We start from the raw sequence: 21,000 nt of genomic DNA on the forward strand, positions 1-21,000 counted from the left end.
AACATGCTTTTACTTTAAAGTTGACATTGCTAACCTGGGTTACATATAGCAGATGTCCATCCCAATGATTCTAGTCTGCTTGAGGTTTCTTCACTTAAAAAAGGAACTTACTTGTGGATAGCACTATATGATGAGTTAAGATTTACCACTAGATAAGGTCAATTGAACCTGATTTGACAGATTTGACAGATACCAGTATTTACAACCAAGGTGTAGCTGTCACATTTTATTTATGCTTATGTATATGTCTTTATTTGGCTTGGAATGTCTGTTTTATTATGTGTAGTATTATATGTCACCTTCAGATGGCGCTGTACTCAAGTGTGTGGAAAGCAGCTCAAAGAAGTCAGATACAAGCAATGCTGCAAGATTAGTGCCAACTAAACATAGACTTTTAGCAAAAGAAAGGAGCTAAAAGATGCTGAAAACAAGAAATAAGCCTAATTCCTTTTGGTAGCACATAGCCAACGAGGTATGTTTATGTTTTATGTCTGTATTTTGTTTTCCAATAAATGTACAAGCATTTAATATCAAGATTTCTCAAGAGCTAATGGCTGTTTGATCTATATGTTTTTATTTAGTTTTCATGTGTAGAATTTTTATAAATTCGTCAGTTGGAGGAAACCACTTGTGTCTGGATGTACTTCATGGTAATTATGCAAGACGTGCAGAAGAGCATCTCTGAATCAATTTGTGAAACTATGAAGCAGATGGGCTTCAGCAGCAGAAGGCCACGCCAGGTGGCACTCCGGTCACCTAAGAAAACAGGAACCTGAGGCCATAATGGGGTTGGGCTCACCAAAATTGGACAATGAAGCACTAAAAATATGCTGCCTGGTCTGAAAAGTCTAGATTTCTACTGCAACCTTCAGAAGGTAAGGTGTAAACATGAAACTGCCTTGTATCAATAATTCAGTGGTGGTGCACTGGTGTTGAAACTGTGCGGTCTTAAGCCCCTTTCATACTGGGCCTGCGTAGAGTTGCATTGTGCTGTGTATCTACTACGCAGGAATGGCTTCATATGTTGCACGCAGGGTGGAAGCTTGGCCTGCTTCTATGGTTTTGAAGCTTTACTGCCAGCAAAGTTCAGCAGAGTCCAGTGGGATGAATAAAATCTAGCAATGCAGATATGTATTGATAAAAAAACCTAAAAGGATTTTCACCGGACTGGTGTAGGGTAGCGTTCAATTGCGGAGGCTTGGTGTACAGTAGCGCAACGTTACGTAGACTTGCATACAGTAGCAGAGTGTTGCATATCCTTGTGTAGGGCACTGCATCCAGCACTCAAGGGCGAAAGTCCGCTGACCCCTTTGCGTCCTTCAGTGTATTGCCACTCGGTGTAGTCGGTACGTCGCATTACACAATTCTACATTGGCCCAGTGTGAAAGGGGCTTTACCTGTGTATGTGTGGGGGTCTGTTGCACAGATCATGCACTACTTCCCTTTCAATTTGGATGCAGCCGGCAAAAGGTCCCCTGTGACTGGCTGGTCTCTGGACCCAAAAATTACAAATGTTAAAACCATTTTCTAGGTCAAAGTACCATATGCACACTGCTGTGAATTTCAGTGGAAAACCAACAGTTGCAGCCAAACATGCCTCCACCCCCACACAGTTTTTAATAATCTGATCTCACAGGTGTGTTTGAGGTCTCTTTTTCTGTGGTGTCCCTTAGGCTGAAAGGCTGGCTGCTCTTGTACTTCAAGCAAGGGTATCTGGACAGCATTCTGCATAGGGATTTCCTGAACTTCTCCCCTACAAATGCATAGATGACTGGATTTATGCAGCAGCGAGACAGTGCAATGAGCTCAGCTACACCCATGGCAGAGCTGATCTTTTTTGTTGCCTCAAAGCTGTTCAGAATGCCAAAGAGCTGCAGAGTCTCAAGGAAAACCAGGATGTTGTAGGGCACCCAGCACACAACAAAAACACACACAATAGTATATATCAGCTTCATGGCTTTGTCTTTGTTGGAGTTCCTGGATGTGTGCAGTACGACGAGGATTTTCACATAGCAGAAAATCATAATGGGAAGGCACAGGAATAGGCCCACTGTGTTTTCACTGAAGTTCCGTAGCTTCTTCCACGACTGCTCGCTCTCAGCGGGGTACACTGGCTGACAGCTGGAGTTATCTTGGTCAAACTCCACAGCTACAAATATCACCAGAGGGATTGTTAGACTGGCAGATACAATCCAAATAATAAGACTTGCTACAGCTCCGCAGCAAAGTGTGCGGGTCCGCATGGTTGCCACAGCGTGAACAATGGCCAGGTAACGGTCCACACTCATTAGGGTCACAAGCATTGTGCCACTGTAGAGCCCCAACTGTTTGGGAGAGAAAGCAAGGACTCAGCACTTTGTATGACAAAGGTCACCCTGGTATGTGCTGTAACATTTATGTATTTTTTGTATTATATGTTGTATATGATACATATTTTTAACTTAGCAGGGATACAAAAATCATGTAATTTGGCTCAAAGGAATCAGGGTCAGGGGGTTCATAATGCCCATTGCTTTGGTAATCAGGATTGTTGATTATCGGTAGTTCAGTGATCATGAGCAAGAATCAAAGGAGTCAGGATAAGCTCAAAGATCAAAGAAAAGTCTTGAATCAAAGAAACGGGGATCAAAGCATTAAAACCCCTGTCACACCTTGATGATTTAGCCAGTGTATTCCGAGCATGTTAAAAACACTGGCATACGCTGGGGTACATCTAATAAGTTATGGGTAAGTTTTGTATAAGTTAAGAACACGTTGAAGCATGCTGATATACATCGTAATACGGTGAGTACCTCGAAAAGTTTTGGGTATGCACAATATTTTCAACATATGCCAACATATGACTCATACGTCCTGCATACGCAGACCATAAATTGTAGGTAAGTTATACGATTGTTGACACACGTTTCTTGTAAGTTACTCACAAGTCAAAATATGGCCATTGATGCTGTCCATTGATTGACTGAAAAACTGAAAGCTGCGTATATGCGTAAGCTCCAGTCCTCATGTGAACAGTTCAGACTGTTTCAAAAACATTCAGACACGGAATAACTATAAAGTCTTTATCCGACCTGTTTGTTTCAGTCGGATTCATCATCACAGCCTGACGAAAAGTTATCCACATAATGTGTCCTGATTTTGGAAAACGACATCTGAAAATACTTTAATTTCTTGTTGTGAAGAAATGTAGCATTTTTAAAGAAGTCCCTCTGTGTTTTGTCTTACAGCCTGAACCAGAGGATGCCAGCACTTTGTGCCACAACAAGACAATTAACTTATTTTAAAAGTAAAGAGTCACAGCGCCTCATTCATTCATGTCAGCATTTATCACAGGCAGTTGATTCTTCAGCATTCTGCACAGCGATGAAAACAAATCCAGGATCCACCAAGACAAAATAAAATAAAATAAATGACAAATTACTCTGTTTGGCCTCCATGTGGAGGGGAGACACCGTGCGACAGTGTACGCGTGCTCGTGGAAATGCAACCAAGCCAGACTTAACTGTTCTGACCCGCAGCATACCATGCAGTACCAACCCGAACCACTCGGGTGGAAACGGGGCTGTGAGCATATGCTGGCTAAATCGTCATGGTGTTACAGCTGCATTAACGTATTTGGCGTATCCAGCATATTCTGAATATTTTTTTTATATGTCGGCATATGCTGGCTAAATTGCCAAGGTGTGACAGGGCGCTTAAAATCCACAACATGATTTGGATCTGCATCAAAATTTAACTATGTCTTTGATCCAAGGCCTAACTTGCCACCAAATGTCATTGAAATCCATGTATGTTCTTTTGAGATGTTCTGCTGACAGTCAGTAAAACAGACAGTAAAAATCATCTCACCTGATAGATTCCTGTCTTCAGTTTGCACGATGTAAGGTTCTGAGAATTGTGGGCCCAGAGGGGTAGAGAAACAGCCAGTATGAGATCTGACACGGCCAGATTCAGGAGGCAGATGTCTGTCATCGTTTCATTTTCATGAACCGGAGAAGAACCCACAGAACGGTGGCGTTTCCTGTGAAATCAGTTTGTTGAGTTATTTCTTGGGTTCTTTATGATGACAACAAAAAAAGAACAAATACACACAGTTGCTCTCAAATCGATACGTGAACTATGTTTGGGAAAAAATGCCTAATGTAAATGTGTGTATATTTGTTTAGTTTAAACATACCTAGTACTCCGAGAAAAAACAGGATGTAGAGGATAACTGGTAAGACCATAGACCCATTGGACAGATCAGAACTGACATCTTCAGGAGAGGAGTCATTGTAATCAATGTCATAAATGTACATGAATGTGGTATTTTCTGTCGTGGTCATATTGCTGCATGAAAGATCAGAGAGATTATTTAGAGAGACAGTTTTGAACCATTAGACATCCACAGGCTCCTCTGTATTTCATTTTAATGAGGAAACGCCATTTCATTTTCTCTGCTGTGCTGTTGATACCTTATTAGATTTATTTATTATAATTTATATAATGCTCCAGACTCTTTAATGTATGAGCTCTATATATTCCAGACTCAACTTGATATTTTTTAAAACTGATTTGCAACATAGACGCAAATTCCAAACCTTTGAAAAATATATTGTTTTAAAACCTGCTAAATATAAAACAGAACAAGTATAAACAAGTAAAACACGTGAACACTAATTCTAAAAATTCTATGAAAGAAGAACAGAGCTAGTTTTTTTAATGTAAAGAATCTGACTAAAATTCAAGATGTGACTTTAACCACACCTGCTCCTAATTTCCATCATGCATAGGATGGATGATGATAATTCCCTGCAATAGTCCCAGACATTTCCAGAAGGTGGCAGACAGCATAGGTGTCAACCTGACTCCAGGAAGGGCAAAGAAGGTGCAGGTTTCTTGTAACCACAACTGATTTCACTGATTAACAGCAGACGGGATGAGTTCATCAGTGAAATCACCTGGTGGAGTTCGTGGTTATAAAGAAACTGGGACCCTCTTTGCCCTTCCTGGAGTCGGTTGACACCTATGCAGACAGGCATATGGTACATTTCATAACCAAAACAATGTCCTTTTAGTTCTGATCTGGTGCACCAACATTAACCAAATCTAATCATTTTATTTGCAACATACACCCTATTAATCTGATCATTTATGAGATGAGCGTTTATTGTTTTCAAAGTTCAAAGTTCTTTATTATCGTCTCCTTTAGGAGAAATTTAGCTTGGTGCATGAGGGGGCTCAACTGCACAAAATTAAACAGAACCAATATTACAACAATAATAAGCACAAAAATAAATACAACCAACAATAAAATAGCATAAATAACCTTAAAATCAGTGAAAAAAGGATAAAATCACTGTACTAACCCACTATCAACTACTAAAACACACAGCAATTAACAACTCTCCATTCACTGGAAAATGTGCAAGATCCATCCTATGACATAAAGTGCAATTTAAGCTTGTTCATTAATAAGCTTAATGGACAACAGAACAAATTAATATTTGTACCGATTACATTTGCACAAAGGACGCGATATCCTCTTTCCAGAGTTTTTGATTTGCAGAGTTAACAAAGCGGACAAGAAAGTACGAGTGCCGACTGGGTTCTCCATCTTTTGCATTCTGCGAAACCTATATTTCTCAACACTGTGCCTAGTGAGTGTAAATTTCACACATTCTCGAGAAATGTTGGTTTGGCTCGTATCTCACTGATGCAACTGGTGAGAGGAGGCGGAGACACAAAAAACGGAAAAAAAGCAAAAAGGTGATAACTTTCTCATGTGGATCTCACTGAGTTGGTCCTCCAGACACATGCGTGCATGATGGCTGACTGTTCACTGAATGCCGTCCAGATTGCGGCAAAAATTACAGCAGCAATTCTGACACGTCGCACATGCAAAAGCCAAGTGGCACCTTTGCAGGCTCAAGCATTTGCACGTGAATACCACACAGCACTTTCATAGATGTTCAGCCACTGGTGCGGCTGAAATGACGACACAAATGATGATGGATGTGGACTATTACATTGTTATTATGTGAAAGAGGCTATGAAAAATTCCCCCAACTTTAGGCAGAAAAGGTACTGTACATATCCTTTGGAAGCACTGTGATAAGAATAAATTAAACGAAGCCAGAGTGCTGACATCATCTATATGGTACGGCGTGCACGTGTGCACAGTGGGTGGCCACCGGCCAGCAGCTTTAAACTAAATTTCCACTTCTGTCCTTGGAAAATAAATAAATAAATAAACACAATGAGTCTGGTTCATGCAGCTTGTGTGTCCAGCCCAGCACGTGTGCACGTCGAGTGGGTGTTGGCAGAGGGGTGGCTGGAGGCTGCTTCCGTAAGCGCTGTTCCTCTCCCATCATATAAAAGGAGCGCATATGTGAACCCATCACAAGTTGTCTCACATGTTCCTCACGTTCGAGTCACAGTGACAAGGTGGTGAGGGGCATGAGGTGCCCGCCTGAGGATTAGTCTGGTGCAGACTGCCATGAAGGTTATGGGAGGACTGGAACCCTTCCCTTTCAGCCCATCTATGAGCAGTCTGTCTATAGGCAAGAACAGAAAATACTCTGTGATCCGTCCCACATCCTCCACCAGGAGTATGAACTTTTGCCATCTGAGAGACAATACAGAGTCCCCAAGTGCAAACTGAACAGATACAAGAACTCTTTTGCTCCTACCTCAATTAGATTCCTGAATGCTGCAGGAGTTGTCCGGGAGTAGCGTTAGGGGTTTTGTGCACCGACATGTGTGTATATATATATATATATATAGAGAGAGAGAGAGAGAGAGAGAGAGAGAGAGAGAGAAGAGAGAGGAGAGAGAGAGAGAGAGAAGAGAGAGGGAAAATAGGTATTTGAACACCCTGCGATTTTGCAAGTTCTCCTACTTAGAAATCATGGAGGGGTCTGAAATTTTCATTTTAGGTGCATGTCCACTGTGAGAGACATAATCTAAAAAAAAAAAAAAATTGGAAATCACAATGTATGATTTTTTTAATAATTTATTTGTATGTTACTGCTGCAAATAAGTATTTGAACACCTGTGAAAATCAATGTTAATATTTGGTACAGTAGCCTTTGTTTGCAATTACAGAGGTCAAATGTTTCCTGTAGTTTTTCACCAGGTTTTCACACACTGCATCAGGGATTTTGGTCCACTCCTCCATACAGATCTTCTCTAGATCTTTCAGGTTTGGAGTTTCAGCTCCCTCCAAAGTTTCTATTGAGTTGAGGTCTGGAGACTGGCCAGACCACTCCAGGACCTTGAAATGCTTCTTACGGAACCCCTCCTTAGTTGCCCTGGCTGTGTGTTTGGTATCATTGTCATGCTGGAAGACCCAGCCATAACCCATCTTCAATGCTCTTACTGAGGAAAGGAGGTTGTTGCCAAAATCTCGCAATACATGACCTCATCCATCCTCACTTCAATATGGTGCAGTCGTCCTGTCCCCTTTGCAGAAGAGCACCCCCAGAGTATGATGTTTCAACCCCCATGCTTCACGGTTGGGATGGTTTTCTTGGGCTTGTTCTCATCCTCTAAACATGGTAAGTGGAGTTGATTCCAAAAGCTCTATTCTGGTCTCATCTGACCACTGACCTTCTCCCATGCCTCCTCTGGATCATCCGATGGTCACTGGTGAACTTCAAATGGACCTGACTGTCTCCTCCTGAGGGATTTGTTTCGGTCTGGGGAACATTGGCTGTTTCTTATCTCATCTCACGAAGACAATAAACTGCTTTTCACAGGACTGAAGCATGTTCCATTCCCCCCCCCCCCCTCCTTCCACCATCAACACCCACCCTTTCCGGCGCCTGCTTCTCGTCATCCCGTTTCCCTTCGGCGGGGGCGGTGCAGTTTTACCTGCAAGCCAATGCCCCCCCAAGCTGATGTTGGCGGCACAACTCAGGGTTGCTGCGAGACCTTCACCCACTTGCCTCAATTCGGATAACGGACTTCTTCAAACTTAGTGCACATAAACAATGTCAAATATGTATGTGTTGTCTTTAATTCTGATGTGTGCCATTATTATGGTAAACAAGTAATAATTGTGGACTAATTGCTGTCTGAGGTAACTGGACTGTAAATGTAATTTCTCCATTGTGAGATCAATAAAGTATATATCTAATCTAATCTAATTTGCGGACGTTAATGCTGACACGTTGCCAGTAAAACTCAATTTGCAACCGTAAAATCCAGCATTAACATCCGCAAATCATCAGACACAACACGGTTATTCCCTAAATGCTGACTGAATTTCAACATCCTCGGGTGTTATGCATTTGTGTAATGGGGGCAGTGACCTAAAGTGATTAACACCCCATAACAAGGTGTGCTGAATTATTAAGGAGCTTCTTTACTTCAGAAAAAAATGGGCAAAAAAGAGATTTAATAGACAGTGAAAAGTCAAAAATTGGAAAATGCATGAAATGGGCATGAAGCAGGAATCATATGCAATACGTGTAAAATCGTAGCTGCTTCCAACGCCTCGTACACCTGTTGCTACAACTATTTGCACACACCAGCGGCTGAAAGACAGAGTGTGTGCTGTGCGAGCCCATTGAACCCTCTCGCGGCAGGTGTCGGCCAAATTCCAGCTGACACACACGAACACCGCTCGCTTGGCACTTAGAAAATGTGTGGCCGTTTGTACTATTAATACAACAACAGTCAGCAGACGATCACTGTTGAGCCAGATGTGAAATTTGTCTAAGTGCCCCCACAAGTGTGGCAGGAGCGGCTGTGGAGATCTGTGGTTCTGGATGTCCCAGCTGGGGAACACATACTGTGTTTGGACGGACATGACTAACAACTGCCCACTGTGACGCATATGTGTCTGCTTGTTGTCCTCACGTGGATATACATAAAAACTATATTGCTGTTGTAATGGACTGCAGCGAGCGCACGCACAGTGCACACATTGACAGGCTACCACTGGGGAAACGGACCATCAGATCACAGCATACTACGGCGAGCTGAATGTCACATCACCCACGTGAACTCTGTTCCACATGATGCAGTGTCTGTCCTGCAGCGTGCCGTCCACAAGACACGCGTGTCGGGCCGGACACACGCGCGTGGACATGCCACCAGCAGATGTGGACATGATAAGAGTGCAATAGTTCGTATTCATGTCATTTCATGACTGTACGTCTGTGACCATGGGTCATCTACAGAGGAACAGGCGGTTCATATTTGTATTGCCTGCTTGATAAGAGGGATTCAATAAAATGCAGTGTTTTTATATGGTGTGTGGTGTTATTTTTTTTTAAACACATCAATGTCCTTCTTGATTTCAGGCATTTTCTCGCACCTTTTACAGGACAGCAATGGTAGCTCTGTGGTAAAGTTTCTGACTGGCAATCAGAGCTTTTGGAAAGTGCAGGTTCGAATCCCGTGCATGTCATGTATTTTTTATTTATTTTCTTTCACAGCAGCTGCTTGCACTGTGTTCCCGTGTGCACAAAGCCATCACACCAGGATCGTTCACGCCTGCCTGTTGGCTCCATGTTTTCGTGGTTCACTTGTACGAGCTGTTCCGCCATGAGTCGCCCTGATTTGTACTTATTCATACTATGTGTAAAAGTGCCCTAAAGATGGTTGAAATACATCCACCATTGAAGAGGAAATGCAAAGATCGGGCCAAGAATTATCTGAAGACTTTTCAGATTTTTCAAGGGTTTTACAGACAGAAAAAAAATGACAGTGACTCTCGATATGGATCATTCATGGATGCACGGCATCACTTTGATTAAGATCCCAGCAAGGGATACTGATATGAGCTGGTCTTGTTAAGGATGAGGTAGTTGGTAGTTGGTTGAAGATGGACTTAAAATCAACTCCCAAATGTATTGCCAGATTTTAGAAGATACTTTCTTCAAGTAGTGCTACAGGAAAAATTATCATGGCAGTTATTGAAAGAAGAATGGCTGTACTGCTCACAGAATATGATTGAAATATCAAAAATGGTTGTATTCAGTTTAAAGTGAAAATTTGTTATACATGCACCAATAAATGAAAATAAACAAGGGAAATGAAAAAATCTGAGTTTTTCACTAAGGGCCCTGTCCCACTGGCGTTTAGGAGGATTTGCGGATGGAATGCGCACAAAAGTGGCCCACATCCGTCAAACAACCGCAATAACCGTGTAACATTCCTGTATGAGTCGGCTGCCATCCGAACACATCCGTGATCATCCGCAGAGGCACGCATGTCCGCAGCCAGGATTTTTGAGCGGCTCAAAAATCCTGCTGCAGATGAGATCCGCATCACTGCCTGAACACATACTGAAGACATACGCAGGACATACACAACCAACGCGCCGCATATCCCCTGTCATCTGCTGATATCTGCAACCGACGGGTTGGCGCGGCTTGGCGGCGGACCGGGACAGCGTGCAAAACAGATATGACACGTGCCCCATGGCCACATCACGGTCGCAAATGGTATGTCGCGCAGTGGGCATGGATGAAGCGAGTGCATCATGGCCGCTGTGCCCCTCATGGGGGCGCCTCCGCCGTTGCCTTCGCTTCTGTTCCCTGTTATATCCGCTTTTCTTCCTCATGTATTCGCTGATCCACCCCAGGACATTTGTCATTTCCGCCCACCTTTGTTGCGGACGCTCAGCTTTTGTCTCCTCATTTCATGCGCAAATCCTCCTAAACGCCAGTGGGACAGGGCCCTAACATCATAATTCTGCACACTAATTGCTGCCTCATAGTTGCGCGCGCACACACACACACACACACACACACACAACACACCACACACACACACACACACACACACACCACACACACACCACACACACACACACACCACACTGCCCCGAGAAAGCCAAAAGTTGCTTTTCCTTTCTTAAACATTCAGGCTTGAGGTTTATGAACATTTTGGATTAAATGAGAGAACTGTATTTATTCAACAATAAATTAATCCTCAGGAATACAAAACTGAATAAGTGTCCACACAGTGTAGATCAACAATATGTAGCTCAGTTAGTAAATGTCAGTCTAATACTATGTGAAGTCACAGATCAGAAATGTAGAGGTTCTTGTATCACAACAATTTAGGTCAGATGTCCAGTTTTGTCCATCCAAATTTTGAAGAAGACACAGATAAACCTCCATATTTAATTTAAAAAAGGAAACATCTTACCTGACAGAGACCTTGCTGGACAAGTTCATCTTGTTCATCGGTTTGTTTAGAGATGGGATGGTAAAACTCAGCAGCAATCAGTTTTTTCATTGTGAGACATTTGCACAGCGTTTTCTTGAGAGCTAAACCCCCAGCCCCTATTTATGGTGGGGTACATATGCTCCGTGGTTTAGAACTTCCTGACAATATTTTGCTTTCTGAAACCTTCGTACAGACAGCATCTCTCTACAAAACCACTTGTCCACAACTGCAAACATTGAAAATGTGCAAAGTGTCTGGCCAGGCATGTGGGTGCAACCCAAAGCTTTCAGAAGATGTCTTGCACAACTGTTTTGTTTGAGCTTTTAACCCCTTCCTTTCAGAAAGTGAAAATGGTTTCCAAACAACTTAATTTCACAGAAATTGAATTCTCAGTGCATTAAAGGTTCCCACTAACTGTTATGTAGAGCTGCAGCTAATGATTATTTTAGTAATTTATTAATCTCTGTTTTCTTAAATTATTCAAAAATATTTATTCTTTTGATTATTTTCTGATTAGTTGATTGTCTTTTGGTTAACTTACCAGTAAATTCTAAACATACATTTTATGACTATTTTTCAGCCTTGAATTCTAATATTTGTAATAACAAGCTTTATTTTATGAATTAAATAAAATAATAATTTAAAAAAAAACATCCTAACCAGTGCTGTGAAAGTAACTGTGAAAAGTTACTTTTTTAGTTACTTATTTAGTTGCTTTATACAGTTACTTTATGCAGTTACTTCATTAGCAGCTTTATGCAATTACTTTATTAGAATCTGCCGAAAACTTGCAACTCATAAGTAATGGAAACTAATAAGGTAACTAGTAACCTAACTTGGTTACTCTTAAGATTGTTGATTAGTTACTTTGCTGATTGCTCAAAGTAACCAATAGTTACTTTTCTGAGTACTCAATCTTAAAAATAACCAAGTTAGATTATGAGTTACTTTATTAATTACATTCAGCAGCTGCCGACAAGTTGTCGGCACCTGCTAATGAAGTAACTGTTATAAGTAACTGTGAAATATAATTGTATAAAGTAACTAATGAAGTAACTTTTCTAAGTTACTTTGCCAACACTGATCCTAACACAGACCTGGCATTCTATGGCCCGCGGGCCGTATCGGGCCCTGTTGGCTGACTTGACTGGCCCTGCAATACCTGGTAATTAAAGAATAAATCAGGGTTCTCCCCAGACAATGGAACACGGCACCACGCCGTTATACTGCCACCAGCACCACTATCATGTAGTGTCATCTCATGATGTTTTAGCAGGAGACTTGGTGGGAATCGGTTGGTGCGCAATCCCGCTTTTGTGGGAAAATTTCACATAAATAACTTCAGCTCTTTATTTTATCCTGTTTACATCCAGATGATACAAACCATGACAAAATGCAAGCGTTACACAAAGCCAGATGATCAGAGGAGGAGCTCTGCATTTTTTATTTTGTCTTGGCGGGACCACAGTCCATGCGGGGTGCAGCAATCACCGGGCCATCTGGGGAGGAGGCACACAGGCACTGAGCATCAACGGAGACAGGTGCACAGCCAGCTCGATCAACGCTGTCTGCTGTGGGATCTGATCAGAGGCTAAGAACGATGCTGCAGCCTCTGTGACAGTGAAACATGGAGGCTTCTTCAGGTACAGAGACACACTTTGAAATTTTGGGGCTGGATAGCGGGCGAGCATTATTTCCATTCTTCTATGTTTTGAAGGACATGTCGCACTGAAATTTCCGACAATGCTTCTTAGAGGAAAATGTCTCAGTGCGCACTTGAATGCTGCTAATGTTAAAACGGCACCACAGATTCATTACAAAGTTTACATAAGTGTGATGTTGTGTTATGATGACTCATTTTTTTTAAGTGATAACTGTTAATTTTGATGGAGTCACAGTAAAAGGAGCCACTTTCACTGAGCACAAACTTAGCGCTCGGGCACACTGCAAGTGCGGTACGCGCTGCTCCATTACAGAACAGAATATAATTACAGAACAGAACATAAACCTACCAGCTCCGCTGAGAAGAAGAAATTGTCGGAGTTGTTCAGAGTTGGACCTGAAAAACAACTCAGTTTAACACAGAAAATGATCACGCAGGACACACTGAATTTCTGATTTCCTGATCAGGAGAGAGCAAATGAGCGTAACCCCTCGCCACCGACCGTCTCATCAGCTCTGAAGGGTCCTGCCCATCTGCCTCCCATATTTATTAGTATAAAGTTACATACAAGAGTATGGAGCAGACAAGAACACAAACACGTAGCGGCACAAAGTCTGGTCTCATGTCGATATGAAAAAATTGCTATGGCTTTAAGCCTCCACTCTCATGCATGTTCTCATAACAGGATGTAGCCCTGAACCAGTGGTGCCGGTCACACCGCTCTCCTCTCCAAGGCTAAGTGTTAATTAAAAAGGCACATCTGCGCTTAGCAAAAACATACACTTTAGCAAAACAGTCTGCACTTTCACTAAGCCAGAGTTCATCTGTTCACATTCTCGTGTGAGCATTTTAATGATTACATAAGCAGTTCAGTGTATATAATTGCTTTAGCAATACAGTGATTAATTAAGAAAGTAATGGTACATGAACTCACACACACACACATATATATATATATGAAAGCAGAGAAATGCATTAAAGACAAGATCAAAAACAGTACATCAAAGTAAAGACATTAATATTTGATAATGAAGTAAAGACATTAATATTTGATAGCATATTTTGATAACATATAGAAAATCCCTATCAAAAATAAAACCTGAACAGTTATCCACTTGTGATTCCCAAAGTCTGCTCTACCAAAAAAAAAAAAAAAAAACAGCGTCATGGAGACATACCACGTGCACGCCGATGCTGGGACTAAAATAGTGTCCAGCAGCGTCACCACAGGTTAGAATCCAAACTCCAACAGACTCTGAAAAAATTAAGAGTTTTGGGGTGAAGTGTGTTGCCTCCTGTCTCTCTGTACAGCCTCTGTAAATCCGAACCTTCACTTTTGAATGAAAGCTCAGAAGCTTGTTATGAATGATGAAGCAGTGTTCATTTCACCCTCAGCCAGCCATCGGGATATTTCTACTTTTCCTAAAATGTACATCACACACTGACAAATGCTGACAAATGCAGAGTAAAATGCAGAGTAATAAGATGTTTTTTCAGAAATGCACCTGCTGACTTGGGGAGGAAAGCTGGACCTTTTGTTTTTCTATTTTTATTAAAAAAATTTTTAACAGTATAGAGAAGTGTCAAAATCTGAATCAGAAGGACAAGGTGAGATTTTCACACTTTGAAGTGAATGTCCCCAGCCTGGTGATACTGTGATTTGGGAATTCAAGCTTTTCAAATTGAAAATTATGCAGGGGAAAAGTGTAAAAAAAAGTCTGGAATCTCCAGATTTTAAATTGTCTTTCTGTACATTTGTTTTTCTTTCAAATAAATTTATTGTACATTTGTTACGTACATACTGTTGTGTGGGCCGCTGAAGAGGAGGTACTGCTGGCCCACCACCACCAGATGGCGCCCTGCTTGAAGTGCGGGCTTCAAGCACGAGAGGGCGTCGGAGCAACCTGGAGTGACAGCTGTCACTCATCATCAGCACCAGCTGTCACTCATCCACGACTCATCACCATCACCATAAAGGCTGGCCTGCAACTCCACCTCCCCGCCGAGAAATCAGCTACCATAGAGGTAATTTCTCTGCAGAATCTAAACTGAGTCATAGTCTGATATCTTTTGCAGCTGTTTTCCTGTGGTGTTTCCTTGTCTGCTGGATTGGCGTTGGTGTGAATAGCGACGGCTTCGCCTCACACCCCAACCAGATAAGTGGTTAAACAGGAGCTGCACGAGTGTGTTATTGGATGGTGGCGGTTCTCCCTCCCTAAGGAACACAGAGGTGAGGGATTACTGAGTGTGCGTGCTCACACTCATCATTGTCCTGTTTCTGTTCTCTGCCAGCAGTACCAGGTCTGACAGCTGGAGACGGTGGCCACCTGGGGGACCAGGACTTGGCGGCTCTGGTGTTCTTCAGATCCATTGGCGGTGGAAGCCGTGTGGAATCCGGCTCGTTTCTGGACGGACGTCTCCTATCCTCGAGCCTGCCCACCACGTCACTAAACATATAATTGACTTTATTTCCAAACCTGTTATTGTCTGTATTCCGTTGTGCACGTCATAACATTAAAGTGTTACTGTTTTGGCTTATCCATTGCCCGTTCTATTACGCCCCCTGTTGGGGGTCCGTGTTCCTACACTTTCACAACAGGATTTCTCGGCCAGCGTCCTGGATCCCGAGGGCGTCAAACCATCGCTTGAACAGCCATGGAAGAGCGAGGTGCACAGGCGCCAGCAGGAGGCGTGTTAGGTGAGCTGCAGCACATCTTAAACCGCTTTTACGTGCTCGTTGACTTAGTTACCGAGCAGAACGTATTCTCAATCGGGAGGATGGAGCTCTCACCGCCCAGGTGGGAATGCGCATGCTCAGGGGCGCTGCTGCATCACCTCCTCCTGCTGACCCGAGTGCCAGAGACAGACATTCCACTGGTCAGTTCACGAACCCCCCCACCATCCCCTGAAGCATACATAAGTCCTCTGAGCCGTGTACGAGGCTGTTTCGAGACGTGCGCGGACTTCTTGATGCAGTGCTTGCTCGTCTTTCACAGCGTCCCGTCATGTAGCGCGTCAGACCTAGCCTGGGTGGCGTACGTAATAATTTGCTTCGAGGGAGGCATGCGCCTGGCTAACGGTGCTCTGGGAGCAAAATTCACGGCTTCTAACGACATATACTGGGGTTTGTGAGGAGTTCAAAACAGGTTTTTGATCACCCCAATGAGAGGCGAGACGCTCACAATGTGCTGCTGTCAATGAGACAGGGGCGTCGGAGTGCAGCGGAGTATGCAGTCGACTTCCGCATCGCGGCTGCTAGGTCTGGCTGGAATGACGTTGCACTCCGCGCCGCCTTCGTAAACGGACTGTCTCTGGTCCTGAAGGAGCATCTACTCACTAAGGACGAACCGCGGGATTTTGATGGGCTTGTTGATCTGGTTATACGATTAGATAACCGATTAAAGGAACATCGTCGGGAGCAGGGCGGGGGGCGTGGCCGGGCACAAGCCGTCCCTCTTCCTTCCGGGTCCGAAAGGGTGCCGCCGTCCCCACTCCACAGCCAGAGACTTCCGTGTGGCAAGCTCCCCCTGCTGACGAAGCTATGGACACGAGCAGGGCCAAAGTCAAATCAAATAACAGACAATGGAGGCTGGCCCGCGGGGAGTGTTTTTTCTGTGGCTCGAGTGAGCACCTACAGAGGAACTGCCCCGAGCGGTTAAAGGACAACGCCCGCCCTTAGAAACTGGGCTAAGGGTGGGCCATAACACGCATGCGGGGAAACCCCATAAATCCGCACGCATCCCAGTTACGATCCTGAGTGGGATCTGACCCTTCACGCCTCAGCACTGGTAGACACGGGTCTTAGGGGAATCTGCTGGACAGCAGATGGGCAAGGGATCGGCCTCTAGTGGCTCTACCTTCACCTTTGAAGGTACGGGCACTAGATGGCACCCTTCTTCCACTAATTACACACCAGACACAGCCCGTGATGTTGGTTGTGTCTGGTAATCACAGGGAGAAATTGTGTTTTTGTAACACTGTCCACCTCCCGTGTGATTTTGGGTTATCCTTGGATGATAAAGCACAATCCCCGATTGATTGGCCGTCTGGGGTTGTGGCTCAGTGGAGCGAAACCTGCCACCGAGAATGTCTAGATCCTCGGTTCCGCCTGGTGTGACAGCTAATGAGGAGGTCAAAGCCCCCCCCCCAATCTGATGGTGGTACCGGAGGAGTACCATGATCTTGCTGACGTCTTCAGCAAAGATCTGGCACTCACTCTTCCCCCGCACCGACCGTACGATTGCGCCATTGATTTGATCCCGGGCGTTGAGTACCCGTCAGCAGGCTGTACAACCTCTCACGTCCGGAACGCGAATCAGTGGAGACCTACATCCGGGACTCATTAGCTGCCGGGTTGATCCGGAACTCCACCTCCCCGATGGGTGCAGGTTTCTTTTTTGTGGGTAAGAAGGATGGCGGACTCCGTCCATGCATCATTACAGAGGGCTGAACGGAATAACGGTTTGCAATCGATACCCGTTGCCCCTGTTGGATTCGGTGTTCACACCCCTGCATGGAGCCCAAATATTCACCAAACTCGATCTTAGGAATGAGTACCACCTGGCTCGGATCCGGAAGGGACGAGTGGAAGACGGCATTTAACACCCCGTTAGGTCACTTTGAGTACCTGGTCATGCCGTTCGGCCTCACCAATGCGCCCGCGACGTTCCAGGCCTTGGTTAATGACGTCTTGCGGGACTTCCTGCATCGGTTTGTCTTCGTATATCTAGACGATATACTCATCTTTTCCCCGGATCCTGAGACCCTGTCCAGCATGTACGTCAGATCCTGCAGCGGTTGTTGGAGAACCGGCTGTTTGTGAAGGGCAGAAGTGCAAGGTCTGCACCACCTGTGCCAGGGGCAAAGCCGACCACCATAAGGCCCAAGGCATCCTCCAGCCTTGCCTGTGCCATCGCCCCTGGTCTCACATCGGCCTGGACTTCGTCACAGGCCTCCCGCCGTCCCAGGGCATGACCACCATCCTCACGATAGTGGACCGGTTCTCCAAGTCGGCCCACTTCGTGGCCCTCCCGAAACTCCCGATGGCCCAGGGACTGCAGACCTCCTGGTCCACCACGTCGTGCATCTGCATGGGATTCCATCTGACATCATCTCGGATCGTGGTCCTCAGTTCCTCTCAGGTCTGGAGGAGTTTCTGCAGGGAACTGGGGGCCACCGTAAGTCTCTCGTCCGGGTACCATCCTCAGACGAACAGACAGGCAGAGCGGGCGAACCAGGATTTGGAGCAGGCCCTCCGCTGCGTGACCTCCGTGCACCCGACGGCCTGGAGCAACCATCTGGCCTGGATCGAGTACGCTCACAATAGCCAGGTATCATCTGCTACCGGCCTCTCCCCGTTTGAGGTGTGTTTGGGGTACCAGCCCCCACTGTTCCCGCTAGTGGAGGGAGAGGTCGGGGTGCCCTCGGTCCAGGCCCATCTGAGGAGGTGCCTTCGGGTGTTGCGTACTGCCAGCTCTGCCCTGCTCAAAGCCCGGACGAGGGCCAAGGCCCATGCAGACCGCCGGCGTGCCCCGGCCCCTACATATCAGTCCGGGCAGGCGGTTTGGCTATCCACAAAGGACATCCCCCTGCAAGTGGAATCCCAAAAAGCTCAAGACAGATTCATAGGACCTTTCACCATCCTCAAAGTCCTCAGTCCGGCCGCAGTGACTTTCATGTGTCACGTCTCAAGCCCTGCCATACCTCTCCACTCTGTGCCCCTGGACCGGCGCCGCCTCCTGCCCGGATCATCGACGGGGAGCCGGCTTGGACCGTGCGCCCGGCTCCTGGATGTCCGTCGGAAGGGCCGGGGGTTCCAGTACTTGGTGGACTGGGAGGGGTATGGACCTGAAGAACGCTCCTGGGTGAAGAGGAGCTTCATCCTGGACCCGGCCCTCCTGGCCGACTTCTACCGACGACACCCAGGAGGCGCCCGTTGAGGGGGGGGGTCCTGTTGTGGTTGGGCCGCTGAAGAGGAGGTACTGCTGGCCTACCACCACCAGATGGCGCCCTGCTTGAAGTGCGGGCTTCAAGCACGAGAGGGCGTCGGAGGCAACCTGGAGTGACAGCTGTCACTCATCATCAGCACCAGCTGTCACTCATCCATGACTCCATCACCATCACCATAAAGGCTGGACTGCAACTCCACCTCCCCGCCGAGAAATCAGCTACCATAGAGGTAATTTCTCTGCAGAATCTAAACTGAGTCATAGTCTGATCTCTTTTGCAGCCGTTTTCCTGTGGTGTTTCCTTGTCTGCTGGATTGGCGTTTGGTGTGAATAGCGACGGCTATCGCCTCACACCCCAACTAGATAAGTGGTTAAACAGGAGCTGCACGAGTGTGTTATTGGAGGTGGAGGTTCTCCCTCCCTAAGGAACACAGAGTGAGGGATTACTGAGTGTGCGACTCACACTCATCTGTACTGTTTCTGTTCTCTGCCAGCAGTATCAGGTCTGACAGCTGGAGACGGTGGCCACCTGGGGACCCAGGACTTGGCGGCTCCGGTGTTCTTCAGATCCGTTGGCGGTGGAAGCCGTGTGGGATCCGGCTCATTTCTTGGACGGACGTCTCCTATCCTCGAGCCTGCCCACATGTCACTCAACGTAAATTGACTGTATTTCCAAACCTGTTATTGTCTGTATTCCGTTGTGCACGTCATAACATTAAATTGTTACTGTTTTGGCTTATCCATTGCCCGTCATTTACGCCCCCTGTTGTGGGTCCGGGTTCCTACACTTTCACAACACATACAGTGTAGTAGAGAAGCTTGAATCTTCGACTGGACTGGGTTGCTTGACGCGAGGACGGTTTTGCTTCAATTCGCAGAAGCTTCCTCAGCTAAAATTCTTGCTCTGGTAGTCTGACTTCTGTCTTGACTCTTGTAGAGAAGAATAAACAGAAGCCATAAAAGCTGGAGTTTTAAACCTAACCAGACCCCTCCTAAGGAGTGGCAGACTGCTGTGGCTAGTGACTAAACAATAGCTCTAATTAACACCTATTGTGCTCTAGTTAGTTAGTATTAATATTGTGCAGACTTGAGTTTAGCCTTTTGGCCCGGCCCTGTTATGTGTCGGACGCAGCCCGGAGAACCGACCAGCGTTTGAAGGACCCAGTATAAAATAAGCAGAGCACGGTACAAAGGATAACAGAGTTTAATGAACATAACAGTGCTGTGAAAAAATATAAAAGTGCGCGGTCTGGCGTGGTGGTTTTGCGGTGCGCTCCCAGCAGCGCTAACGGTCCGGAGCCAGAACCAATTCGGACCCAAGGACCCCGCCGACACCCCCCAGGTGGCCGCGACAAACCGAGTCTGTGAAAGAAGGAATCATTATGTGAGTCCACACTCAACACACAGAGAGAAACGCTCAAAGGTGCACAAACAGCAAACACTTCCTGGCTTAATTACTAATCAGCTTCCCACCCTGCAGGCATGGAACACCCAGTTCACAAAACTCCACTGCAGTGGAAGCTGATTACACAAACCAACATACAGCTCAATATAATAGGTGTGAGGGACACCACATTTACTGACTGTATAAATGTTAGTCACAAAATCTAACGTACCTCAGGAAGTGTGCTGACGAGCGTGAGACCTCACCCCTTCCTCTTTCACAGACCATGCATCAAACCTGGACGTTCTCTGCATCCACTGATGATGAGATGGCTCCCGAGACGACGATCTCACCCATCTGGTCACAATGGTCGCGTCTCTGGCAAATACACACTGTGTACTCCAGTCTTAAATGCCACCATGTTCCAATCCATGTAGATGCACCACAGCTGTGAGTCCTGACGAGCCGCAGGTGATCAGCCTCAGGTGATCAGGGTGAGGTCCTGATAAACTCAGCTACACAGCCACTCAGTCCCCAAATGCAAGCCACCTGGAAGGAAAAACAAAAGACAGAAACAAAAGGCAGCCAGGCCCCCCCAGCCATACAACAGGCACTCCACAATATTTTCTGTTTCTCATATGGCCCTTTGCAAAAAAAAACAAAAAAAAAAAAAAAAACCCTGTCCCTAACATAAAAAGGATTAAAAAAAAGTCATGGAAAACATTTTGGAAGAAAATCTTGCACACAGCTTTGCCCTTCCTGACACCACACATACGTACAATTCCATTCTAAAATATCATCCGACAGCAGCCACTGATTATTTTCATATCAGTCAATCT

The 21,000-nt window shown here is 45.4% G+C and overlaps 1 protein-coding gene across 1 annotated transcript; it reads right to left on the reverse strand.

The window, feature by feature from the left end:
* Positions 1–271: 271 nt before the first annotated feature.
* On the reverse strand, positions 272–4,325 carry si:cabz01093077.1 (C-C chemokine receptor type 2). The gene is given in 4 exon segments (XM_034173577.1): positions 272–2,324; positions 3,850–3,977; positions 3,980–4,021; positions 4,178–4,325. Coding segments are annotated over 4 exon segments (1,026 nt in total). The 3' UTR covers positions 272–1,616.
* Between the last annotated feature and the right edge of the window lie 16,675 nt (positions 4,326–21,000).

Source organism: Thalassophryne amazonica, chromosome 7 (genome assembly GCF_902500255.1).
Source record: "Thalassophryne amazonica chromosome 7, fThaAma1.1, whole genome shotgun sequence".
Lineage (NCBI taxonomy): Eukaryota > Metazoa > Chordata > Actinopteri > Batrachoidiformes > Batrachoididae > Thalassophryne > Thalassophryne amazonica.